This window comes from Oncorhynchus kisutch, linkage group LG26, assembly GCF_002021735.2.
Source record: "Oncorhynchus kisutch isolate 150728-3 linkage group LG26, Okis_V2, whole genome shotgun sequence".
Taxonomy (NCBI): domain Eukaryota; kingdom Metazoa; phylum Chordata; class Actinopteri; order Salmoniformes; family Salmonidae; genus Oncorhynchus; species Oncorhynchus kisutch.
In genome coordinates this window covers 10,021,808-10,041,747 of record NC_034199.2, presented here as the reverse complement: position 1 = coordinate 10,041,747, position 19,940 = coordinate 10,021,808, and the positions used below count along the sequence as shown (strand labels likewise).

The 19,940-nt window shown below is 40.9% G+C and overlaps 1 protein-coding gene across 2 annotated transcripts in view; it reads left to right on the top strand.

The window, feature by feature from the left end:
* The window catches only part of stat4 (signal transducer and activator of transcription 4), a 28,517-nt gene extending 9,253 nt beyond the window's left edge, over positions 1-19,264 (top strand). Inside the window, exons 8-23 of one of the 2 annotated variants that reach the window (XM_020461402.2) lie at positions 106-264; positions 521-613; positions 5,071-5,130; positions 5,356-5,376; positions 7,777-7,870; positions 8,179-8,223; positions 9,693-9,776; positions 10,199-10,297; positions 10,397-10,532; positions 10,865-10,917; positions 11,263-11,357; positions 11,790-11,926; positions 12,292-12,483; positions 15,515-15,560; positions 15,753-15,852; positions 16,783-19,264. In XM_020461402.2, coding sequence (XP_020316991.1) covers positions 106-264; positions 521-613; positions 5,071-5,130; positions 5,356-5,376; positions 7,777-7,870; positions 8,179-8,223; positions 9,693-9,776; positions 10,199-10,297; positions 10,397-10,532; positions 10,865-10,917; positions 11,263-11,357; positions 11,790-11,926; positions 12,292-12,483; positions 15,515-15,560; positions 15,753-15,852; positions 16,783-16,806 — 1,438 coding nt within the window. In that variant the 3' untranslated portion in view covers positions 16,807-19,264. The remainder of the gene's footprint in view (positions 1-105; positions 265-520; positions 614-5,070; positions 5,131-5,355; positions 5,377-7,776; positions 7,871-8,178; positions 8,224-9,692; positions 9,777-10,198; positions 10,298-10,396; positions 10,533-10,864; positions 10,918-11,262; positions 11,358-11,789; positions 11,927-12,291; positions 12,484-15,514; positions 15,561-15,752; positions 15,853-16,782) is intronic. The other variant, XM_020461403.2, reaches the window with a different exon arrangement.
* Positions 19,265-19,940: the final 676 nt, after the last annotated feature.

Sequence of the window (19,940 nt, the reverse complement as noted above, 5' to 3'; positions counted from 1 at the left end):
CACACACACACACATTACTCAATCTTATAACTATATTCCAAAATAACGTGGGATTTTAGGTCAACCTCAATTCATGCACACCCCATCACCCTCTCTCTCTCCTAGGTTTACTCTGACAGCCCAAAGTCTGTTCCAGATGAAGCGTCAGCTGGACAAACTGGGGGAGCTTATATTAAAGGTGACGTATGAGAGTGACCCCATCCCACTGCAGAGACCGCAGATGGAGGAGCAGGTCAAATACCTCATCTACCACCTCATCAAAAGGTACTGACCTCAACAAAGCCGAACACCTACTCTAACCAAGTGCATGAAATATCCATATCACAAAGTGATTTTCCAAAGAACTGGAAGCATAGGGAAGCATGAGTGGGAAGTAATGGGAAGTCTAGATAACAGGGAAATGAACTTGTGGCTGTTATGTTGCAGCCATCCAAATCTAGGTGGCATACACAACTGCTATTATGCTATTGTAGTTCTCTTGTAGGCCATCGTTGTGTCATCCTTTGTACAATGTCCACAGCTCCTTTGTGGTGGAGAAGCAGCCATGTATGCCAACCCACCCCCAGAAACCACTCATCATCAAGACCGGGGTGCAGTTCACCACCAAAGTCAGGTACTGTATGTGTATTAAGATATAACACAACTCAATACTTGGTGCTTATCAATCCATTGTGTGTGTGTGTACATCTTAAATATACACTCACCAGAGAGTTTATTAGGTACACCCATCTAGTACCGGGGTCTAGTACTTTTGCCTCCAGAACAGCCTGCATTCTTCGGGGAATTTTACAATGTTCGGAAACGTTCCATAAGGATGTTGGTCCATGCTGACGTGATGGCATCATGCAGTTGCTGCAGATTGGATGGCCGTACATTCATGTTGCGAACAGCCGGTTCCAACTCATTCCAAATATGTTCTATTGGGTTGAGGTCTGGGACTGTGCAAGCCACTCAAGTAAACTGAACTCGCTGTCATGTTCCAGGCAATGTTTTTCCACTCCTGAATTGTCAAGTGTTGGTGATCGCGTGCCCACTGGAGCTGCTTCTTTTTGTTTTTAGCTGATAGGAGTGAACCTGGTGTGGTCATCTGCTGCAACAGCCTATCCGTGACAAGGACCAACGAGTTGTGCCTTCCAAGATGCCATTCTGCACACCACTGTTGTACTGCACCGTTATCTGTCTCTTTGTGGCCAGCCTGTTAGCTTGCACGAACATTATCGGTAAACCCTAGACACTGTTGTGTGTGAAAAGCCCTGGATGGCGGCCGTTTCAAATCAAATCAAATTTTATTGGTCACATACACGTGATTAGCAGATGTTATTGCTTGTGCTTCTAGCTCCAACAGTGCATTAATATCGAACAAGTAATATCTAACAAATTACACAACATATACTTAAGACTATATGCATATGGACGAGCGATGTCAGAGCGGAACGGGCTAAGATACAGTAGATAGTATAGAACACAGTATATACATATGAGATGAGTAATGCAAGATATGTAAACATTATTAAGTGACTCAGATACTGTAGAATAGTATAGAATACAGTATATACATACAGTATGAGATGAGTAATGCCAGATATGTAAACATTATTTCAGTGACTAGTGTTCCATTCCTTAAAGTGGCCAGTGATTCCTAGTCTATGCCTATAGCCAGCAGCCTCTAATGTGCTAGTGATGGGTGTTTAACAGTCTGATGGCCTTGAGATAGAAGCTCTTTTTCAGTCTCTGTCCCAGCTTTGATGCACCTGTACTGACCTCGCCTTCAGGATGATAGTGGGGTGAACAGGCAGTGGCTTGGGTGGTTGATGTCCTTGATGATCTTTTTGGACTTCCTGTGACATCGGGTGCTGTAGGTTTCCTGGAGGGCAGGTAGTTTGCCACCGGTAATGCGTTGAGCAGACCACACCACCCTCTGGAGAGCCTTGCGGTTGTGGGTGGCGCAGTTACCGTACCAGGCGATGATATAGCCCGACAGGATGTTTTCAATTGTCCATCTGTAAAAATGTGTGAGTGTTTTAGGTGACAAGCCAAATTTCTTTAGCCTCCTGAGGTTGAAGAGACTCTGTTGCGCCTTCTTCACCTCACTGTCTGTGTGGGTGGTCCATTTCAGTTTGTCAGTGATGTGTACGCCGAGGAACTTGAAGCTTTCCACCTTCTCCACTGATGTCCCGTCGATGTTGATAGGGGGGTGCACCATATGCTGTTTCCTGAAGTCTACGAACATCTCCTTTGTTTTGTTTACATTGTGTGAGAGTTTGTTTCCCAGGCACCACACTCCCAGAGCCCTCACTTCCTCCCTGTAGGCTGTCTTGTCATCGTTGGTAATCAAGCCTACTACTGTTGTGTCGTCTGCAAACTTGATGATTGAGTTTGAGGCGTGCTTGACCATGCAGTCATGGGTGAACAGGGAGTACAGGAGGGGGCTGTGCACTAACCCTTGTGGGGCCCCAGTGTTGAGGATCAGCAGAGTGGAGGTGATGTTTCCTACCTTCACCACCTGGGGGCGGCCCGTCAGGAAGTCCAGGACCCAGTTACACAGGGCGGGGTTCAGACCCAGGGCCTCGAGCTTAATGATAATCTTGGAGGGTACTATGGTGTTGAATGCTGAGTAATAGTCCATAAACAGCATTCTAACATAGGTATTGTAAAGAACACGATGGGAGACAGAGAGCTGGTTTCAAGCGCAGTGCGCGGCAGGTGTTTATTGTAAAGGACCACAGGAGGAGGCAGGTTGCTGGGTTTCAGAGGCAGGCAGAAGGTCATACACAGGGGGTCCAAAAAGGCAACAGTACAGGCAGGGAAAAGTTAATGTCATCCAGGAGATCAGGCAATAGATAGGTAACAGGAAATCTGATAGGCTAAAGTACAGAAAGGGAATAGGCAAAAGGCGTCGTTAGTGAGGCAGTCAAAAACTATCATACACGGGAGGAGTAAATTACGGAAAACCAGAGCTCCGAATAAAAGTGTGTCACAAAACAAACAATACCTCACAATGATGGGGTGCAAATAACTGAACTAAATAGTGTGTGATAGTGACATACAGGTGTGTGATCAGAATTCATGTGATTGGGATCTGGAGAGCGAGCTGCGTTCAGGGGATCTATGTGTTTGAGAGTGTAAGCTGGAAAGTGAGCTGCGTTCAGGGGATCTACGTGTTTGAGAGTGTGAGTTGGAAGCAGACGTTACAGGTATTCCTCTTGTCCAGATGGGATAGTTCAGTGTGCAGAGTGATGGTGATCTGTGGATCTATTGGGGCGGTAAGCAAATTGAAGTGGGTCTAGGGTGGCAGATAAGGTAGAGGTGATATGATCCTTGACTAGTCTCTCAAAGCACTTCATGATGAAAGAGGTGAGCGCTACAAGGCGATAGTCATTAAGTTCAGTTACCTTTGCCTTCTTGGGTACAGAAACCATGGTGACCATCTTGAAGCTTGTAGGGACAGTGCACTTTGATAGGGAGTTATTGAATATGCCCGTAAACACACCAGCCAGCTGGTCTGCGCATGCTCTGAGGACGTGGCTAGGGATGCCGTCTGGGCCGGCAGCCTTGTGAGGGTTAACACGTTTAAATGTTTTTACTCACGTCGGCCACGGAGAAGGAGAGCCCAAAGTCCTTGGTAGCGGGCCTCGTCGGTGGCACTGTGTTATCCTCAAAGCGTGCAAAGAATGTGTTTAGCCTGTCCGAAGCAAGACGTCGGTCTCAGTGACGTGGCTGGTAAATGGTTAAATGCAGTGGTGCGCGCTTTCAGTTTCGCGTGAATGCTTCCATCTATCCACGGTTTCTGGTTAGAGTAGGTTTTAATAGTCACAGTGCGTACTACATCTCCTATACACTTCCTTATGAACTCAGTCACCATATCCGTGTATGCGTCTAGATTATTTTCGCAAGCTACCCGGAACATATTCCAGTCCTCATGATCAAAACAATCCTGAAGCGTGGATTTTGATTGGTCAGACCAGTGTTGAATAGTATGAAGCACGGGCACTTCCTGTTTGAGTTTCGGCCTATAACGGGAGGAGCAAGTTGGAGTCGTGGTCAGATTTGCCGAAAGGAGGGCGGGGGAGGGCCTTGTAAGCATTCCGGAAGTTTGAATAGCAATGGTCGAGAGTCTTAGTAGCGCGAGTAGGACAGTCAATATTTTGATAGAACTGTAGCCTAGTCCTCAGATTTGCTTTGTTAAAATCCCCAGATAAAATAAATGCAGCCTCAGGATATGTGGTTTCCAGTTTGCATATAGTCCAGTAAAGTTCTTCGCGGGCCATCGAGGTTTCGGATTGAGGTGAGATTAAACGGCCGTGGTGATGACGGAGGAGGATTCTCTTGGTAGATATTATGGTTGGCATTTAATTATGAGGTATTCTAGGTCAGGTGAACAAAATTACCTGAGTTCTTGTATGCTCCTAGAATTACACCATGAGTCGTTAATCATGAAGCACACCCCTCCGCCCTTCTGTTTCCCAGAGGGATATTTATTATTGTCTGTGCGATGTACTGAAAATCCTGCTGGCTTTAACGACTCCGACAGAGTATCCCGAGAGAGCCATGTTTCTGTGAAACAAAGTTTTTTTTACAGGCCCGATGTCTCTCTGGAAAGAAATCCTTACTCTAAGCTCATCAGCTTTGTTATCCATAGACTCAACGTTAGCGAGTAATATACTCAGAAGCGGTGGGTGGTGTGCGCCTCCTAAGTCGAACCAGCAGGCCACCGTGCCTCTCCTCCACCGGTGATGTTTTTGGGTCGGCCTCTGGAATAAGTTCAATTGCTCTGGGGAGAGTGAACAAAGGATCTGCTCCAGGGAAGTTACGTCGGCGCCATCTTCTATTTGTTGGTAATCCAACAATTTGTTGGTTTCTGGCACCGATGATCATACCACGCTCGAGGTCCCTTAGGTCACTCGATTTCCCCATTCTAACGTTAAATGGAACAGTAACTGAATGCCTCAATGCCTGTCTGCCTGCTTCATATAGCAAGCCACGGCCAAGTAACTCACTGTCTGTACCTAATAAACTCAGGTGAGTGTATGTTTTCTCTAAATATTTATGTTTTGTCACTATTCTGTCTAGATTGCTGGTCAAACTTCCAGAGGTGGATTACCAACTAAAAGTGAAGACAATATTTGACAAGTGAGTATTAGTGTAATGTAACACAGCAATATGTGGCGCATTTGCTTCAAAGTGATCGCGCTTTGCAAGCTCTGTTAAGCAAACTGACAACACTGTGTGAACATGAATATATTTCAGAAACGTAATGTTTCATAGACATCAAGATATTCTTCATTGACGTTTATAAGCAAGCTAGCACTACATTACTGAGTAATTTATGTACTGTATTATCTTCCCTGTGTGTAGGGACCTCCCCCCTGGCAGAGTGTGAGTATATCCATGCAACCTCCATGTGGGATGTTCTGTGGGGATTTCCTGTTCTTGTTATTTAGGCCAATATTGAACCTTCTCATGTGGCATGTGTGAACATTGTTCTTTGGGAAGGGTGATTGTTCTATGTGGAACCATACTGACCCCAATAACCTTTTGAGCCCTTCAGTAGTTCTTTGTAGTTCAAATAAGGTTTCTTTCCTCTTTTAGTGATAATTAAAATGTAGGGTCATGGCTCAATATAATATTTTGGGGCGTGGTTTTTGCACAGCTTTTTTTGCGCAACAATGAGTGAGAGTGTCATTCTACTTGATCTAATATGTTATGTTATGCCGTTACATGTTATATAGTGGTGTAAAAAAGTATTTCTGATATTTTTTATACTGAATGTTATCAGATCTTCAACCAAAACCTAATATTAGATAAAGGAAATCTGAGGTTACAAATAACAAAAAAATGCATGCTTATTTTATTGATTTAATTAACAATTACACTCAATAACTGATTGTGCCACCTTTCGCTGCAATGATTGCAACCAAATGCTTCCTGTAGTTGTGGATCAGTCTCACGTCGCCGTGGGGGAATTTTTTGTGGGTTTTCAAACATGAACTGATTGTTTCAAGTCCTGACACAACATCTCAATTGGGATTAGGTCTGGACTTGGAGTAGGTCATTTCAAAACGTCAAATTTGTTGCTTTTTAACAATTTTGATGTATACAGTTGGAGTCAGAAGTTTACATACACTTAGGTTGGAGTCATTATAACTCGTTTTTCCACCACTCCACAAATGTCTTGTTAACAAACTTTAGTTTTGGCAAGTCGGTTAGGATATCTACTTTGTGAATGACACAAGTCATTTTTCCAACAATTGTTTACAGACAGATTATTTCACTGTATTACAATTCCAGTGGGTTAGAAGTTTACATACACTAAGTTGACTGTGCCTTTAAACAGCTTGGAAAATTCCAGAAAATGATGTCATGCCTTTAGAAGCTTCTGATTGACATAATTTGAGTCAATTGGAGGTGTACCTGTGGATGTACTTCAAGGCCTACCTTCAAACTCAGTGCCTCTTTGCTTGACATCATGGGAAAATCTAAATTAATCAGCCAATACCTCAGAAAACAAATTGGAGACCTCCACAAGTCTGGTTCCTCCTTGGGAGCAATTTCCAAATGCCTGAAGGTACCACGTTGATCTGTACGAACAATAGTACGCAAGTATAAACACCATGTGACCACGCAGCCATCATACCGCTCAGGAAGGAGATGCGTTCTGTCTCCTAGAGATGAATGTACTTTTGTGCGAAAAGTGCAAATCAATACACAACAGCAAAGGAGGAGTGAGTTTAAAGCAATTCTGCATAGAAGAGTGGGCCAAGATTCCTCCACGGCGCCGTGAGAGACTGATAAAAAACTACAGGAAGCGTTTGGTTGTAGTCATTGTAGCTAAAGGTGGGACAACCAGTTATTGAGTGTAAGGGGGCAATTCCTTTTCACAGCACTGTATATGACTATGGCCAGTGACGGTGTCTTGTGAAAGGCTCACATATGGCCGTGCGTCAATTGAGAATTGTCGACTAAGACAGTAGTTCTCAATTCTCTTCTCAGGGACCCCCAGCTGTTCCAGAGCTAGCACACCTGATTAAACTTGCTAATAAACACAATAATAAAACTATGGAATTTTAACAATATAATGTGGCTAATTAAACCAGAATTTAAAAAAATGTTGGTTCTACAAAGAACCTTTGAGATTGAGAAAGGTTTTTTATAGAACCATTCTCCATAAAGGTTCTATAAAGAACCATGAAAAAGGGTTCTATATAGCCCCAAAAAGGGTTGTAACCATAGCGGAACCCTTTTTTGGTGCAAATCTTTATTAATGGTTCTTTATAGAATCTTAGGAAATTGTTCTTTATAGCACATTACATGTTCCATTTAGAACCTTATGAGTATGGTTATTTTCATAGAACCTTAAAAAAAGGGTTCCATATAGCACTAAAAAGGGTTCCTCTTGCTTACAAGCCAAATAACCTTTATTTGGCGCTATATAGAACTATACTTTGTATAGTGCGTACTTTGTATAGTGTGTACTTTGTATAGTGCGTACTATACTTTGTTTTTAGTGCGTAGTGAGAACAGTGACAAAGAGAGAAATATGAGATGTGTTTGATTACTTATCAGTTGACACAGTTTAAGTAAGCAGAGTAATCCCCTTTTTAGCTGCCTGAAATCCAACTTGAATTTGAGTTGTTTCTGACCGCTGCATGTGTTTGCCATGTACAGTATCTTAGCTCATTTGGTTGTTGTTGCTGTTCTGTGTTTGTATGTGTTTGCGCGTGTGTATGCTTAGTTCAGACGACTAACTCCGGCTTTGCCCCGTCCCTCTCCATTCAGAAATCGTCAGTTCTTCATCCTGACTACCACCACCAAAGTAATGGACGTGGAGGAATCATCCAATGGCTGCCTGTCTGTAGAGTTTCGACACTTGGTAACCTCTGACTTTCACTGTCCCCACTAACACACTGACATTTTAATAATAATTCAACCTCAATCTGTTCATTCACCAGTTTAGTGAAACATTTTAGTGGACTCCAACTAATTTGGTTCAATGGGGCTGGCTGACAACGGTCATATTGGAAATAACAGACAACTGTTTGCAAAGACCCTGTTATATAGAAAACATTTTTTATTAAGATCGCCCTGGCCTAGCTGTACATGACATTGTGTGAACAGTTCATTTGATATTAATGTAAGTACATTTATTATGCATTGATATCATATTTGTATCTTCTTCAGCAGCTGAAAGAGAAGAAATACGTTAATGGAACCAAGGTGAACGAGGTGAGAGGAGTGATATGGAAGTTCAACAAGACTTTTATTTTTCCCATGAATGATGGTTAATTAAGGGTCAGTGACGCAGGCCTATCTAAGATTACACTCTAGTAAAGTGACCTTTAGAAAAGCTTGACCTTTGGAACATGGCCTTCAGATTTGTTTGCTATGGTAGAACTGCTTTGTCGAGCCAAAGATGGTAGATAAATGAAGATGTCCCACTCAGGCCGTTTACCATTGAAGAAAATGGTCAGTTCCGGTCTGCTTAACGGGGTGGCTCTCCCATAGGCACCAATGCTTTAGCAGCTGGGTCTGATCTGCTTAGTTTATTGATTGTAATGTAACCAGAAAAGATTAGGGAGTAGGATGTCTCACTTCTTCTTCTGTATCTTTGTAACAACTTCAAGAGATATATTCTGGTCAACCAGAGATCATTTGATTAGAAGTCATTGGACACAGAAGTGAATTAAGAGTTTAAAACTTATGATTTATTTAGAGGTAAATCTTTTGTTTTACTTTGCCTGAGGTTGGGGCGGCAAGTAGCCTAGTGGTTAGAGTGGTGGGTCAGTAACTGAACGGTTGCTGGCTCAAATCCCTCCCCCTGAACAACCCATGGTTCCCAAGTAGGCCGTCATTGTAAATAAGAATTTGTTCTTAAATGACTTGCCTAGTTAAATATATAATATCTATAATAACTCAAAAACACTTCTGTTAAGAAAGAGGTAGTTGCTTTCTTAAAACAGTAGAAGGCAACATTGCCAAGGATTTGCAAAATGTTCCCCTTAATTTGAAGTTTTAACTCCTTTTCAGGACAATGGTGCTTTTGCTTTGTGTACGTTTTCAGATGGCTCCATAACTTATCACAGATGGAAAACCTTGTTAACTCCCTAGTAAACTCTTAATTGAAAAAACATGTGCTCTTTCTGAGAAAGTTTTATCATAGATTGACTTTTGAATTTTATTTAGCTTTTTTATTCATGTGGCTCAACAAAAGTCAAGACAAAGCTTCATTCACATAATTTAAACACTAGGATACAGGATCCTTATCTTATTACAGAAAATTACTGATGAATACTGCTATCAAACTTCCCCCTAATGCTCATATACTGTATATATATATACTGAATATAATCATCCTCAAAGATCATTTCCTTGAGTTTTTCAACGGCCTTGTTACGGAATGCTGTTCTTTAGTAAATAGGGCAAATTCCTTATCCCGTTGATAGAGCCTGCCGTGTTTTTCATTGAGATGTGTTCAACTTTTTGGTGTGTCCCTCACTGCACAAAAAATGTTTTTTTCCCTCTGCTACTGTATTTAATGTGTTCCGAGAAAAAGGGTTTGTGAAATGTGGTGTAGTAGAGTGTTTGTAAGAGGAAGAGGAAGGCGTTTAGTAAAGTGTGTGTGTGTGTGTGTATCTTTGTGTGTGTGTGTGTGTGTATCTTTGTGTGTGTGCGTATTTGTATTCTGCTGGTTCCAGGGTCCTGTCTCTGTGACGGAGGAGCTCCACTCCCTCAGCTTTGAGGCCCAGTTCAACATACAGGGCATTAACATCGACCTGGAGGTCAGTCAATTTCTACACACTCCTTCATATCTCCTATATAAGACACACACTCTCCCACACACACATTCTGACAATAATCCACACCATCCCACACCTCAAATAACCCCCACACAGTCTTCCTAGCATACATTGTCAGTCATTATTACAGTGCCTTGTAGAAGTATTCATCCCCCTTGGTGTTTTTCCTATTTTGTTGCATTACAACCTGTAAATCAATTTTAATTCCAGGTTGTAAGGCAACACAATAGGAAAAATGCCAAAGGGGGTGAATACTTTTGCAAGCCACTGTAGTCTTTGTGTAAGCAAATACTGTGTGTGTGTGTGTGTGTGTGTGTGTGTGTGTGTGTGTGTGTGTGTGTGTGTGTGTGTGTGTGTGTGCGTGCGTGGTATGTGTGCGTGCATATATGTCTCTCTCTCTGCAGACCTGCTCCTTTCCTCTAGTGGTCATCTCCAATGTTAGCCAACTGCCTGGAGGTTGGGCATCTGTCATGTGGTACAACCTGCTGACTGACGAACCCAGGGTGAGCTGAACACACACACACACACACATACTCTACCATTCTTTTAGGTGTTTTATATTTTATCTCACTCTCTTTCCTCTGTGCCGCTCCCTTTTTTAGAACCTGGGCTTCTTTGCCAGTCCTCAGCGGGCCAGTTGGGGCCAGCTCTCTGAGGTACTGAGTTGGCAGTTCTCCACCTTCGCTGGACGGGGCCTCAACAGGGAACAGCTGTGCATGCTAGGAGAGAAACTCTTGGGTACGGTGGCCTAGTGGAACACTTTTCATGGGGGCATAACAGTGTTGGAACAGCATACATACACCATTTATTTGCACAGGTCATGAGGAAAAGCACTCCTGTCCCTTTACAAGTATTTTCAATTATGAGAGAACAGGAATGTGAATTGTCATGAGATTGTTCAACATCGGTCTTTGGCTTCCAACCACCACAATAGTATGGACTCCCCCTATATTATCTAAGGTGGTGTTATTTCTGTTCAAGAATAATTGAATATGAATTCTTAGTGTATGAAATTGTAATGTTTTTGTTGTTGTTGATAATCGTAAATCTATGAATCATCTTCACTATAGGTCAGCAAGCCTCCCAAAACGAATGTCAGGTATCCTGGTCCAAATTCTGCAAGGTCGGTGCTATTGCTTCTTTATAGTCCTACGACGACAAGTCTTAAACACAAAATGAAGGATGTCATATCTTAGTAACAAATACTCTCCCTTCCCACTTCATATAGAATCTTTCACAGACCTACTGTACTGTCATTCTCCATCTTGACTTGACTTATTCTCTTCAGCTCCTAGTGGAGTCATTCTCCATCAACAATTCATAATTGCACCAGTTCTCATATTGTTCTCATAATTTTTCCAGTGCTCATATTAAATTAATAACTTGAGGCTGTCTTTTTATTGAAAGATGCCATAAAAACTTTTAAGGGTAATTCTCATCTCTTTCCCATTCTGTCTGCTTTTTCCAGGAAAATATTCATGGGAAGAATTTCAGTTTCTGGATGTGGCTGGATTCCATCCTGGAGCTCATCAAGAAGCACCTACTTCCCATCTGGAACGACAAGTGAGATTTAGGGCCGGTCAGAAACAACCCCTATCCCATTTCCCCTAGGCACTATGCCATGTGTGGACAATTATTAGGGGGACAGATGGAATTATTGCCATGTTGCTTCTACAATATTCTCAGATCTACATAAATGCTTAGGTGATAGATGCTAGGGGCTACAAGTTGTCTGTGGACACTCCTCTGCTTTGTGTACCCCACTGCTGATCCCTAAGCTACCTTTTGCTAAACTACAGTGTTGGGTTGCAGTACAATTTAATGTAATTTGTGCATCATTAGGTTCAGTTCCATTTTGAATGGATTTAATGGACTGGATTGATCTATTCACTGCTCAGGGCTTTAGACCACAGTGTACTGTTAAATCAGTGGGTGTAAAATAAGTAATGTAATGGTGCTGTAACTGATGGTGTGTTTTGGGTGTGCTTCCTTCAGCTGCATCATGGGTTTTGTCAGTAAGGAGACTGAGAGGGCCCGTCTGAAGGACAAGGAGCCTGGGACTTTCCTGCTGCGCTTCAGCGAGAGCCACCTGGGCGGGATCACCTTCACCTGGGTGGAGCAGTCCGATAGTGGTGAGGCCTGTTCGGCTGTCGATTACTGTGGTGTCGTGAAAGAATTATCTTCACTATTTGGAATTTTTGCATCTGCTCTTGAGCCAAAGGGGGACCCCTACATGGAGAGAAAAATTATCCAGAAATTACCTGATTAGACATAAAGGGTCACACCTCCCCACACCCATTAAAATCATATTGTTTGCCCAAAACTAGTGATTTGTTTGGTTTCATAAGATAATAAATTGATTCATATTTTATCTAAACCATGCAGTCAACATTGAAATCCACAAAACAATTAGCATCTAAACTTCCACAGTGTCTTTAACATTGATTCTGTAAACATTTAACTCTGATTGGCGCTTTGGTTGTGTCTGTGTCAACAGGAGAGGCCAAGTTCATCTCGGTGGAGCCGTACACCAAATCACGCCTCAGCGCTCTCCCGTTTGCCGACATTATCCGGGACTACAAGGTCATCGCAGACGGAGAGGTCCCTGAGAACCCACTAAAGTTCCTCTACCCAGACATCCCCAAAGACGAGGCCTTCGGACGACTTTACAACAGCCAGCAGAGCAAAGGCAAGATGTCTGCCAAGACATGTTTATGATGGAGAGGGTTTTGGTTTGTACTGTATATAAAATAATTCTGACCACCTAGGTTCCAGCAACTTCTCTGTGAGTGAGAGTAAGTATGTTATGGGATTGCATCATTTTCTACTCATTGTATGTTGGTGATGTGTTTTTACCTGTGTGTTACTGGGAGTTGGGAGTTGGTGCGCAACATGCAATTATCGCTCATAACCAACCCAGCAAACCAGGAACATTCCCAGAACATTAGCTAAGATTCACATTAAGTTCTAATTCAGGTGTTATCTAACATTAGGATAATAACAACCCAAAAGTATTCTAAGATTGTTTTTGATAAGAAAATGTATTTTTTCTTATTTTTTTATTTAACTATCCTTGGAATGTTCTCCTAACGTTCAATAAATTGTTGCGCAAAACATCTTTAACAACCACATCAGAACATTCCCCAAATGTTATCATTAGGTTTCCAGGTAATGTAATAACACAATGTACCAGTAATGTTTTTAGAACATACTGTCGCAGCAAAATGTGAGAACAATAGAATTGGTTCTGAGAAAACATTATGGAAACGTTCTGCTAATGTTGGAGATGTTATTAAGAACACCCATAACAAGCAGGGAATATTCCCACAATGCTCTCAAAGTTATAGTTTCACGTTATGGCATGATTGTTCCAATAACGTTCCCTAAACGCTCTTCTGCAATCATGTCTGGATTCAATGAAATTGCTTCTGAGAAAACAACATTACTGGAATGTTTCGCTAACATTAATGGAGATGTCATCCGAGACACCTTCCCAGGTATAGGATCTTAAATTGACCAGTTTCTCACAGCAGGAAAATAATCCTGCAGCAAAAAGAAATGTGAATTACTTTGTGGATTATAATTAATACATTTTAGTATGGATTGATACATTTTTTGTTTTGGCAAATCAAGTCTGACATTTTAAAGTTGAAATTACAAACTTTGGAAACATTTTTAAACCTCAAATACATTTCAAGTTTTCATTTCCTGTGGCACAGGGACATTTATCCAGCAACCGGGTGGTCAAATTAAGATCCTGTATAGGCCTAACAACCAATTATGTGTATTGATAACAACCAGCAGCCCAGCAAACTGGGAACCTTCCCACAACATCAGCTAACATTCTGTAACGGTTCTCTTGTGGTGAAGGAGAGTCGGACCAAAATGCGGCGTGTAGATTGCGATCCATGTTTAATAAACAAACGTAAAAACACGAATCAATACAAACACTACAAAACAAAGAACGTAACGAAAACCGAAACAGTCCTATCTGGTGCAAACACAGAGACAGGAACAATCACCCACAAACACACAGTGAAACCCAGGCTACCTAAATATGGTTCCCAATCAGAGACAATGACTAACACCTGCCTCTGATTGAGAACCATATCAGGCCAGACATAGAAATAGACAAACTAGACATGAAACATAGAATGCCCACTCAGCTCACACCCTGACCAACCAAAACATAGAAATATACAAAGTAAACTATGGTCAGGGTGTGACACATTCCCATTAAATTATAGTTAGGGTTTGAGCTAACATTAGGATGTTAATGTCCCACAAACATTGAAAGAATGTTTTTGATCACCAAATATTTTTTTCTAAAAACGTTTTGAAATCCTTGAAATGTTCTCCTAACATTCTCTAAAATGTTCTTTACAATATCTGTAGAAACTACCACAGAACATTCCCATAAGGTTCTCATTAGGTTGCCAGGGATTATAACCCAATGTTCCGGTCATATTCATAGAATATACTACCGCAACAAAATGTGGGAGCAGTAAATTGGTTCTGAAGAAAAATGACAGGAGCGTTCTGCTAATGTTGATGGATATGTTATTCAAAACACCAACAAGCAGGGAATATTCCTACAATGGTCTCACAAAGTTATAGTGTGACATTATGACATGTTGGTTCTACTAACTTTCCCTGAACATACTTCGGCAAATAAAATGTTGACGCAATAGAAGTTGTTCAAAGAAACATTCCTGGAATATTCAGTTAATGTTGATGGATTGTCATGTGATTCCGAATCATTTCCATATGTGTTTCCACATGAGTTGTACCACTAATTTCCTCAACAGTAAGATAACACGAACACATGAAAGAAACCTCCATGGTGTAACGTATATGCCGGGAGTCAGAAAGCAAGTGCAGGTGGTGAGTTTAATAATAATCGGAACATTGAACAATAACGAGTAATGTATAGACATGAAACACATAAACAATACTGACTGGGGAAAGAACCTAAGGGAGTGCCAGATATAGGGGAGGTAATAAGTGAGGTAATGGAGTCCAGGTGTGCCTAATGATGACGTGCGGGTGTGCGTAATGATGGGTCCCAGGACTGGTGGTTATTATACCAGCGACGTCGAACGCTGGAGGGCAGGAGCGGGAGTAGACGTGACATATGGACTGTTCAAAACTTCATTTTATAATTCTGGGAAAATACGAATACAATTCAAAGAACATTGAGGGGATGTTTTGTGCACCCTGATACAAACATTCTAAGAATGTCATCACAGTTGGACAGATTTTGTGTTTTGGGAACCTATCTCTTGTCATATCCCCACATTGTTCCCACAACCTAAAGACATTTGTTGGGAACTTTGAAAGAATGTAAAAAATGTGGTTCTTGTAACATCAAGTGAATATTTTTTGCACCCTAAAAGAAACATTGTATAATCATCCGCACAACTGGAAAGCTTTTGTGATTTGGAATATATATTTTGTGATGTCCCCACAATGTTCCCACCAGACTGTACCCACAACCTAATGAAACATTCTGGGAACCTTTTAAAGAAAATACTAAATGTGTTCTGGGAATGTTCTTCCAACGCCAGGGGAATGTTTTATACAAACATTGTATAATCATCAGCACAACTGGACAATCAAATGTTCTGGAACTGGGAAGCAGGATTGATATTGCCAACAATTTGAATGGTTATTTACTAACATGCCCATAATCTCCTATTTTTTTTTAAATCTTCTTGCAGTCTTTCCATACATACCATCTATGCTGATCCCCATCTCAACTTTGCAGTGAGTACTTAAGTTTAAGTTTGTTAAGATCTTATAATCTGTGCATGCCAGGAGTTGAATGCAGACCTGCGCCGAAGATGTGTATCCGAAATATTAGGCTATGTTAGATATCCTTTGTTTCTATAGTCTAAACCATTCCCTTGACTTATATCTCTCTCTCTTTCTCTCCACTGCTCCCGCCCCCGCCCTTAGAACTACACCTCCTCCCTGCTCCTCCCCAGAACCCCCCATGTCCCCTGGGATGTTTGACATGCTCACCCAGCACCTCAGCCCCTTGGAGATTGAGACTGCCGTGAGTACAGTAACCACCCTATCTTAAACAGACACACTGCAGCTAGCCTAGTCCCAAACTGTAGGCCCATCTAATGTAGCCAACTCTTCCATCATTGCAGATGCACAGTTGCCTCTCTAAGCCAGTAGGTGCTGGTATACAATAACCTTCGTCTCAATTTTGGTGACAATACAAGAAATGCATTTTCAACTCTGTTACACTTGTATGAGTGGAGGCTCCTCAGAGGAGGAAGGCCGAACAAAACGGGGCTAAACCTACCTGAGTTTGTCCAATACAAACTCTTGTCTGCAACTGTTTTGGACTAGTGTTTACACCCTAGATCAGCTAGAGTGTGCAAGGCGGTATTGATTGTGTCACTGTCTGCCACCTTGAATGCTCCAATTTTGTCTTTCGACCTGTGCACCGACGTTTTAAACTTGAATTCATAGGCTAGGTTGCAGCAACCTCATGATGGGGTATAGGGAAATTTGAGCATCATGTAGTAGCCTAAGCCTATTGATGTTACATTGAGCTGGGTGAATGGAATATGAATGACAGTCATCCAATATGCTGTAATAGAAATAAGGCCATGCGCATAAGAAAACTTAAACAGCACTGACCACAACTGACTTGGTGTATGGTGTATAGTAATGATAGAAGAGTTGGCTATAGAAACACATCATGTAGAAGGTTGGGACTAGGCTATACCGCAGCAAGGTATTAAAACACTCTGGAGATGAACTAGGTTCAGAAGCCTAGGTTGACTTTATCTCTGCTCTGGCTTTGACGTTAGATACGACTTTTAAGATGATGTTCCTTTGTGAAATAAACAAGTCATCATGAAGACTCCTTGTAAATCCTCTGTGGTGATTGGACTGAACCTGCTGAAAAAATCTTTATATTCTAGTTGCATTGGCGTCTGCTATTATGGGTATTGTTTGACTTTTACAGATGAGTTCTCCGTACTCCGAGTAACACAAGATGACCTGCAGAGTATGCCAAGTAACACAGTCTCTACTGAATCCCTGCACAAGTGTAATTTTCTCTTACATTTGATCACAATACATTGCTCTTCTACCCAACTGTTAGTATTGTCTTTGAGCCCTTTGTCATGAAAACAAAGATATAATATTATGTTTTGAGCATAAAGTAGATATTACAAGCAAGGCGGTATTGAATGTGTCCAGAATACATCCAGCTTGTTATGTCTCTTCTCATAAATTGACATCTTTATTACTTCTGTGCAAGCACACTATTGCTTTCTGTTTGTGTCTGTGTGCACAAGTAATGTTAGTATGTTATTATATATATATATAGTGTATCATGCCCCGCTATCAATAACCAAGTTTTGTACAAATAATACATGTTTATTATCGCTTTAATCACTTTTTGTGTTTTCATTAGTTTACCAATTTGATATTTTTGCACTTAGAGCCCAAGGTGTAATGGTCCCATTTTCATTGACACGCCTTTCCACCATCAAAAGGGTTAAACAAAATATGATTTCCCGCTTTCAACTGTCTTTACCACTGAATAATAGTATACCTGTAGGTAATAATAATAAATAATAATTCATGAAACTTTTAAAGTGCTATTCATTACATGATAGTAGGGTTGAATAGTGGGAACCCGGTTAGCGAGATTTATCTCCCAAATCCACTCCCTTTCCCAGGATAAATAACTGCAAGAAACCCGTACATTTTTATACAGTTTTATATGAACAGCATGGTGTGAAATGGAACTGTTGAATGATATGTGATGACAGACAGTACATCTCAGTATGGAGCACAGTTCACAATGCATGTAGACCTAATCATCTCATCACGATCACTTTTTTTCTTGTCAAAGGTAGGCCTACATTTGCCGCAGCGTAGTCTATGACACAGTAATATAAAGGCCGAATTTGCCTCAAATTTACCCATCTCCATCTGGCTTTCAGGGGTCACCTTGTTTTTTAATTGTAAAGATTATTATGTGTTTAATTGCAGCTACAGAGTTTTAAAGCAGCCTGTCACTCAAATATCTTGCTTTAAATCAGTGTATGCCCCAGAAGCTCTCTATCTTACTTTCTCTCCATCAACTCCATTCAAATTGCATCCAAAACAGACAATCCTGTTGAATATTGATATATAGCCCTATATATAGATGTCCTAGCCTACCTCTTTTAGGTAAAGAATTCAATGCAGTTATTAGCCTTATATTTAGCAAATTAATGATGGTTATGCATAGTAAGCTTCTAACTTATGGCCTCTGTCTCTTGCGCAATACCTGTGCTCAGCTGGCCTTTCCTTAAAAAACTCTCCTTAGCTCTTGGAGTCCCCTGCAGGAAAGCTAGAATAGCTTGCTGGACCATGTTTTATTTTTAGCATTTCTTATACCAATAGACTATTCTAAAAAGCTAGCAAGCTTTTTTTGCTGACTGTTAAATACAGCAGCCAATAGAACAGCAGCAGCCAGTGAACACGCGATGGCAGTAGGCTATAGGAGTTATTTATTCAGACCCATAACCATTCAATCTTTGTGAAGACAAGTGAAGGCCTTCTGTATCTAATTCTAGTCCTATATTATTCAAGGATGACATTAGAATGATAAGATAAGGACAACTAAACATATTTCATTTAACTGTTGAAAGCGAGGAAGGAATGAAGCAACATTAGAGAGAGGAAGAGGAGGTAGGCTAATAGCATTAGGGAAAATATTATCAAAGGTATATACTGTATATGCATCAGCCTACTAATTATACAAATAGGCCCTATCATATTTCAAAATTAAAATCTAATTCACTAGCCTATACTTGTAACTTTGTAGCCCGCATGTGGTTCATCAGAATTGCATGTTCTCTTCTGCTTTATCATGGCTTGAATGATGTGCGTAATTCCAGCCCATATAATACAGTATAATACAATACAGTACAGTAATACAGTTCACACTCAAAAAGATTTTACCTACAGGAGCTAGTTTCATGTATTTGCCCAAGAGAGCATATAGCTGGCTACATCTATGGGCTTTTTTTCTGTTGTGCGTAATGTGCTTTAGCCTATATCGTATATGTGTTGGATAACGGCACAATAATTTGATATTTTTGGGGGCTTGGGCTCATTAGATGTCGTTCATGTGGGGCTCATAAAATGTAGACTATTTCTTATCAGGCTCAGGTAGCATCAGGTTTGGATTTTCATGTGGATCAAAGCTCTTTTATATGCTTTATAATGGTTTTGAATGATACGGGAAATACCGGGTTACCCAGGAGAAAAGTGATTTTATTCTCAGGATGGAACATTTGTAAAGTACCGGGAACATATTCAACTCTACATGATAGTAATGGTCCATGGTCAACACTCACAGTGGATGTGTCACGTATCAATACTGCACTGGACAAAGCAATAAAAGTCATCAGATTTGCTCTCCTTGAATAAAGGTCACCTCCTTGGAATATTAATTTCCTTTGTTTTTGTTAATAGACGACTAGTAATGACTGCTCTTCAGGTCATAACCTATAGTACAATACAGACAGACAATAAAGTATAAAGTGCTGGAATGCCCAATTTGAAGGGCTTGATCTTTTTCTGGTGCAAAGGTACAGAATTACTGATTAAACACTAGAAATGCATTTGGGATCCCCCCCCCCATGCAGTAATAATGGACTGTGAATGTTATACTGCCTCTACCCACATAATTTGTGGCACAGGTGGTTATGCACGTACCTATGCACCGTACAAAAAAAACAAGTCCTCCAAATTGGGACATTCCAGCACGTTGTACTTGTTTGACTGTCTGTATTGTACCATAATCTTGCCATTTAACTTTTCTAATCATGATCTCTTACTTGATTGATTATTTTGCCTTTGAGCTTCTTTGTATGTGTGTAGGAGCCAGCAATAGGCCAAGTGTATTTCCCAGCCAGGGCCTTAATAAAGTTGTACTGTATATACATTTCAGAAAGTGATCAATGTAAAAAAAAAAAAAAAAAAACTCAATAATTGTGATTTATGTGGTTGGCCTATTAGGATATGTTCCTGGAAGAAGAAGAAATACTTGGGATTTGGGCATGTTTTGGTTTATGCTGTTTCCTATACGATGATGCATACACTCTGGATTAATGATGCTAT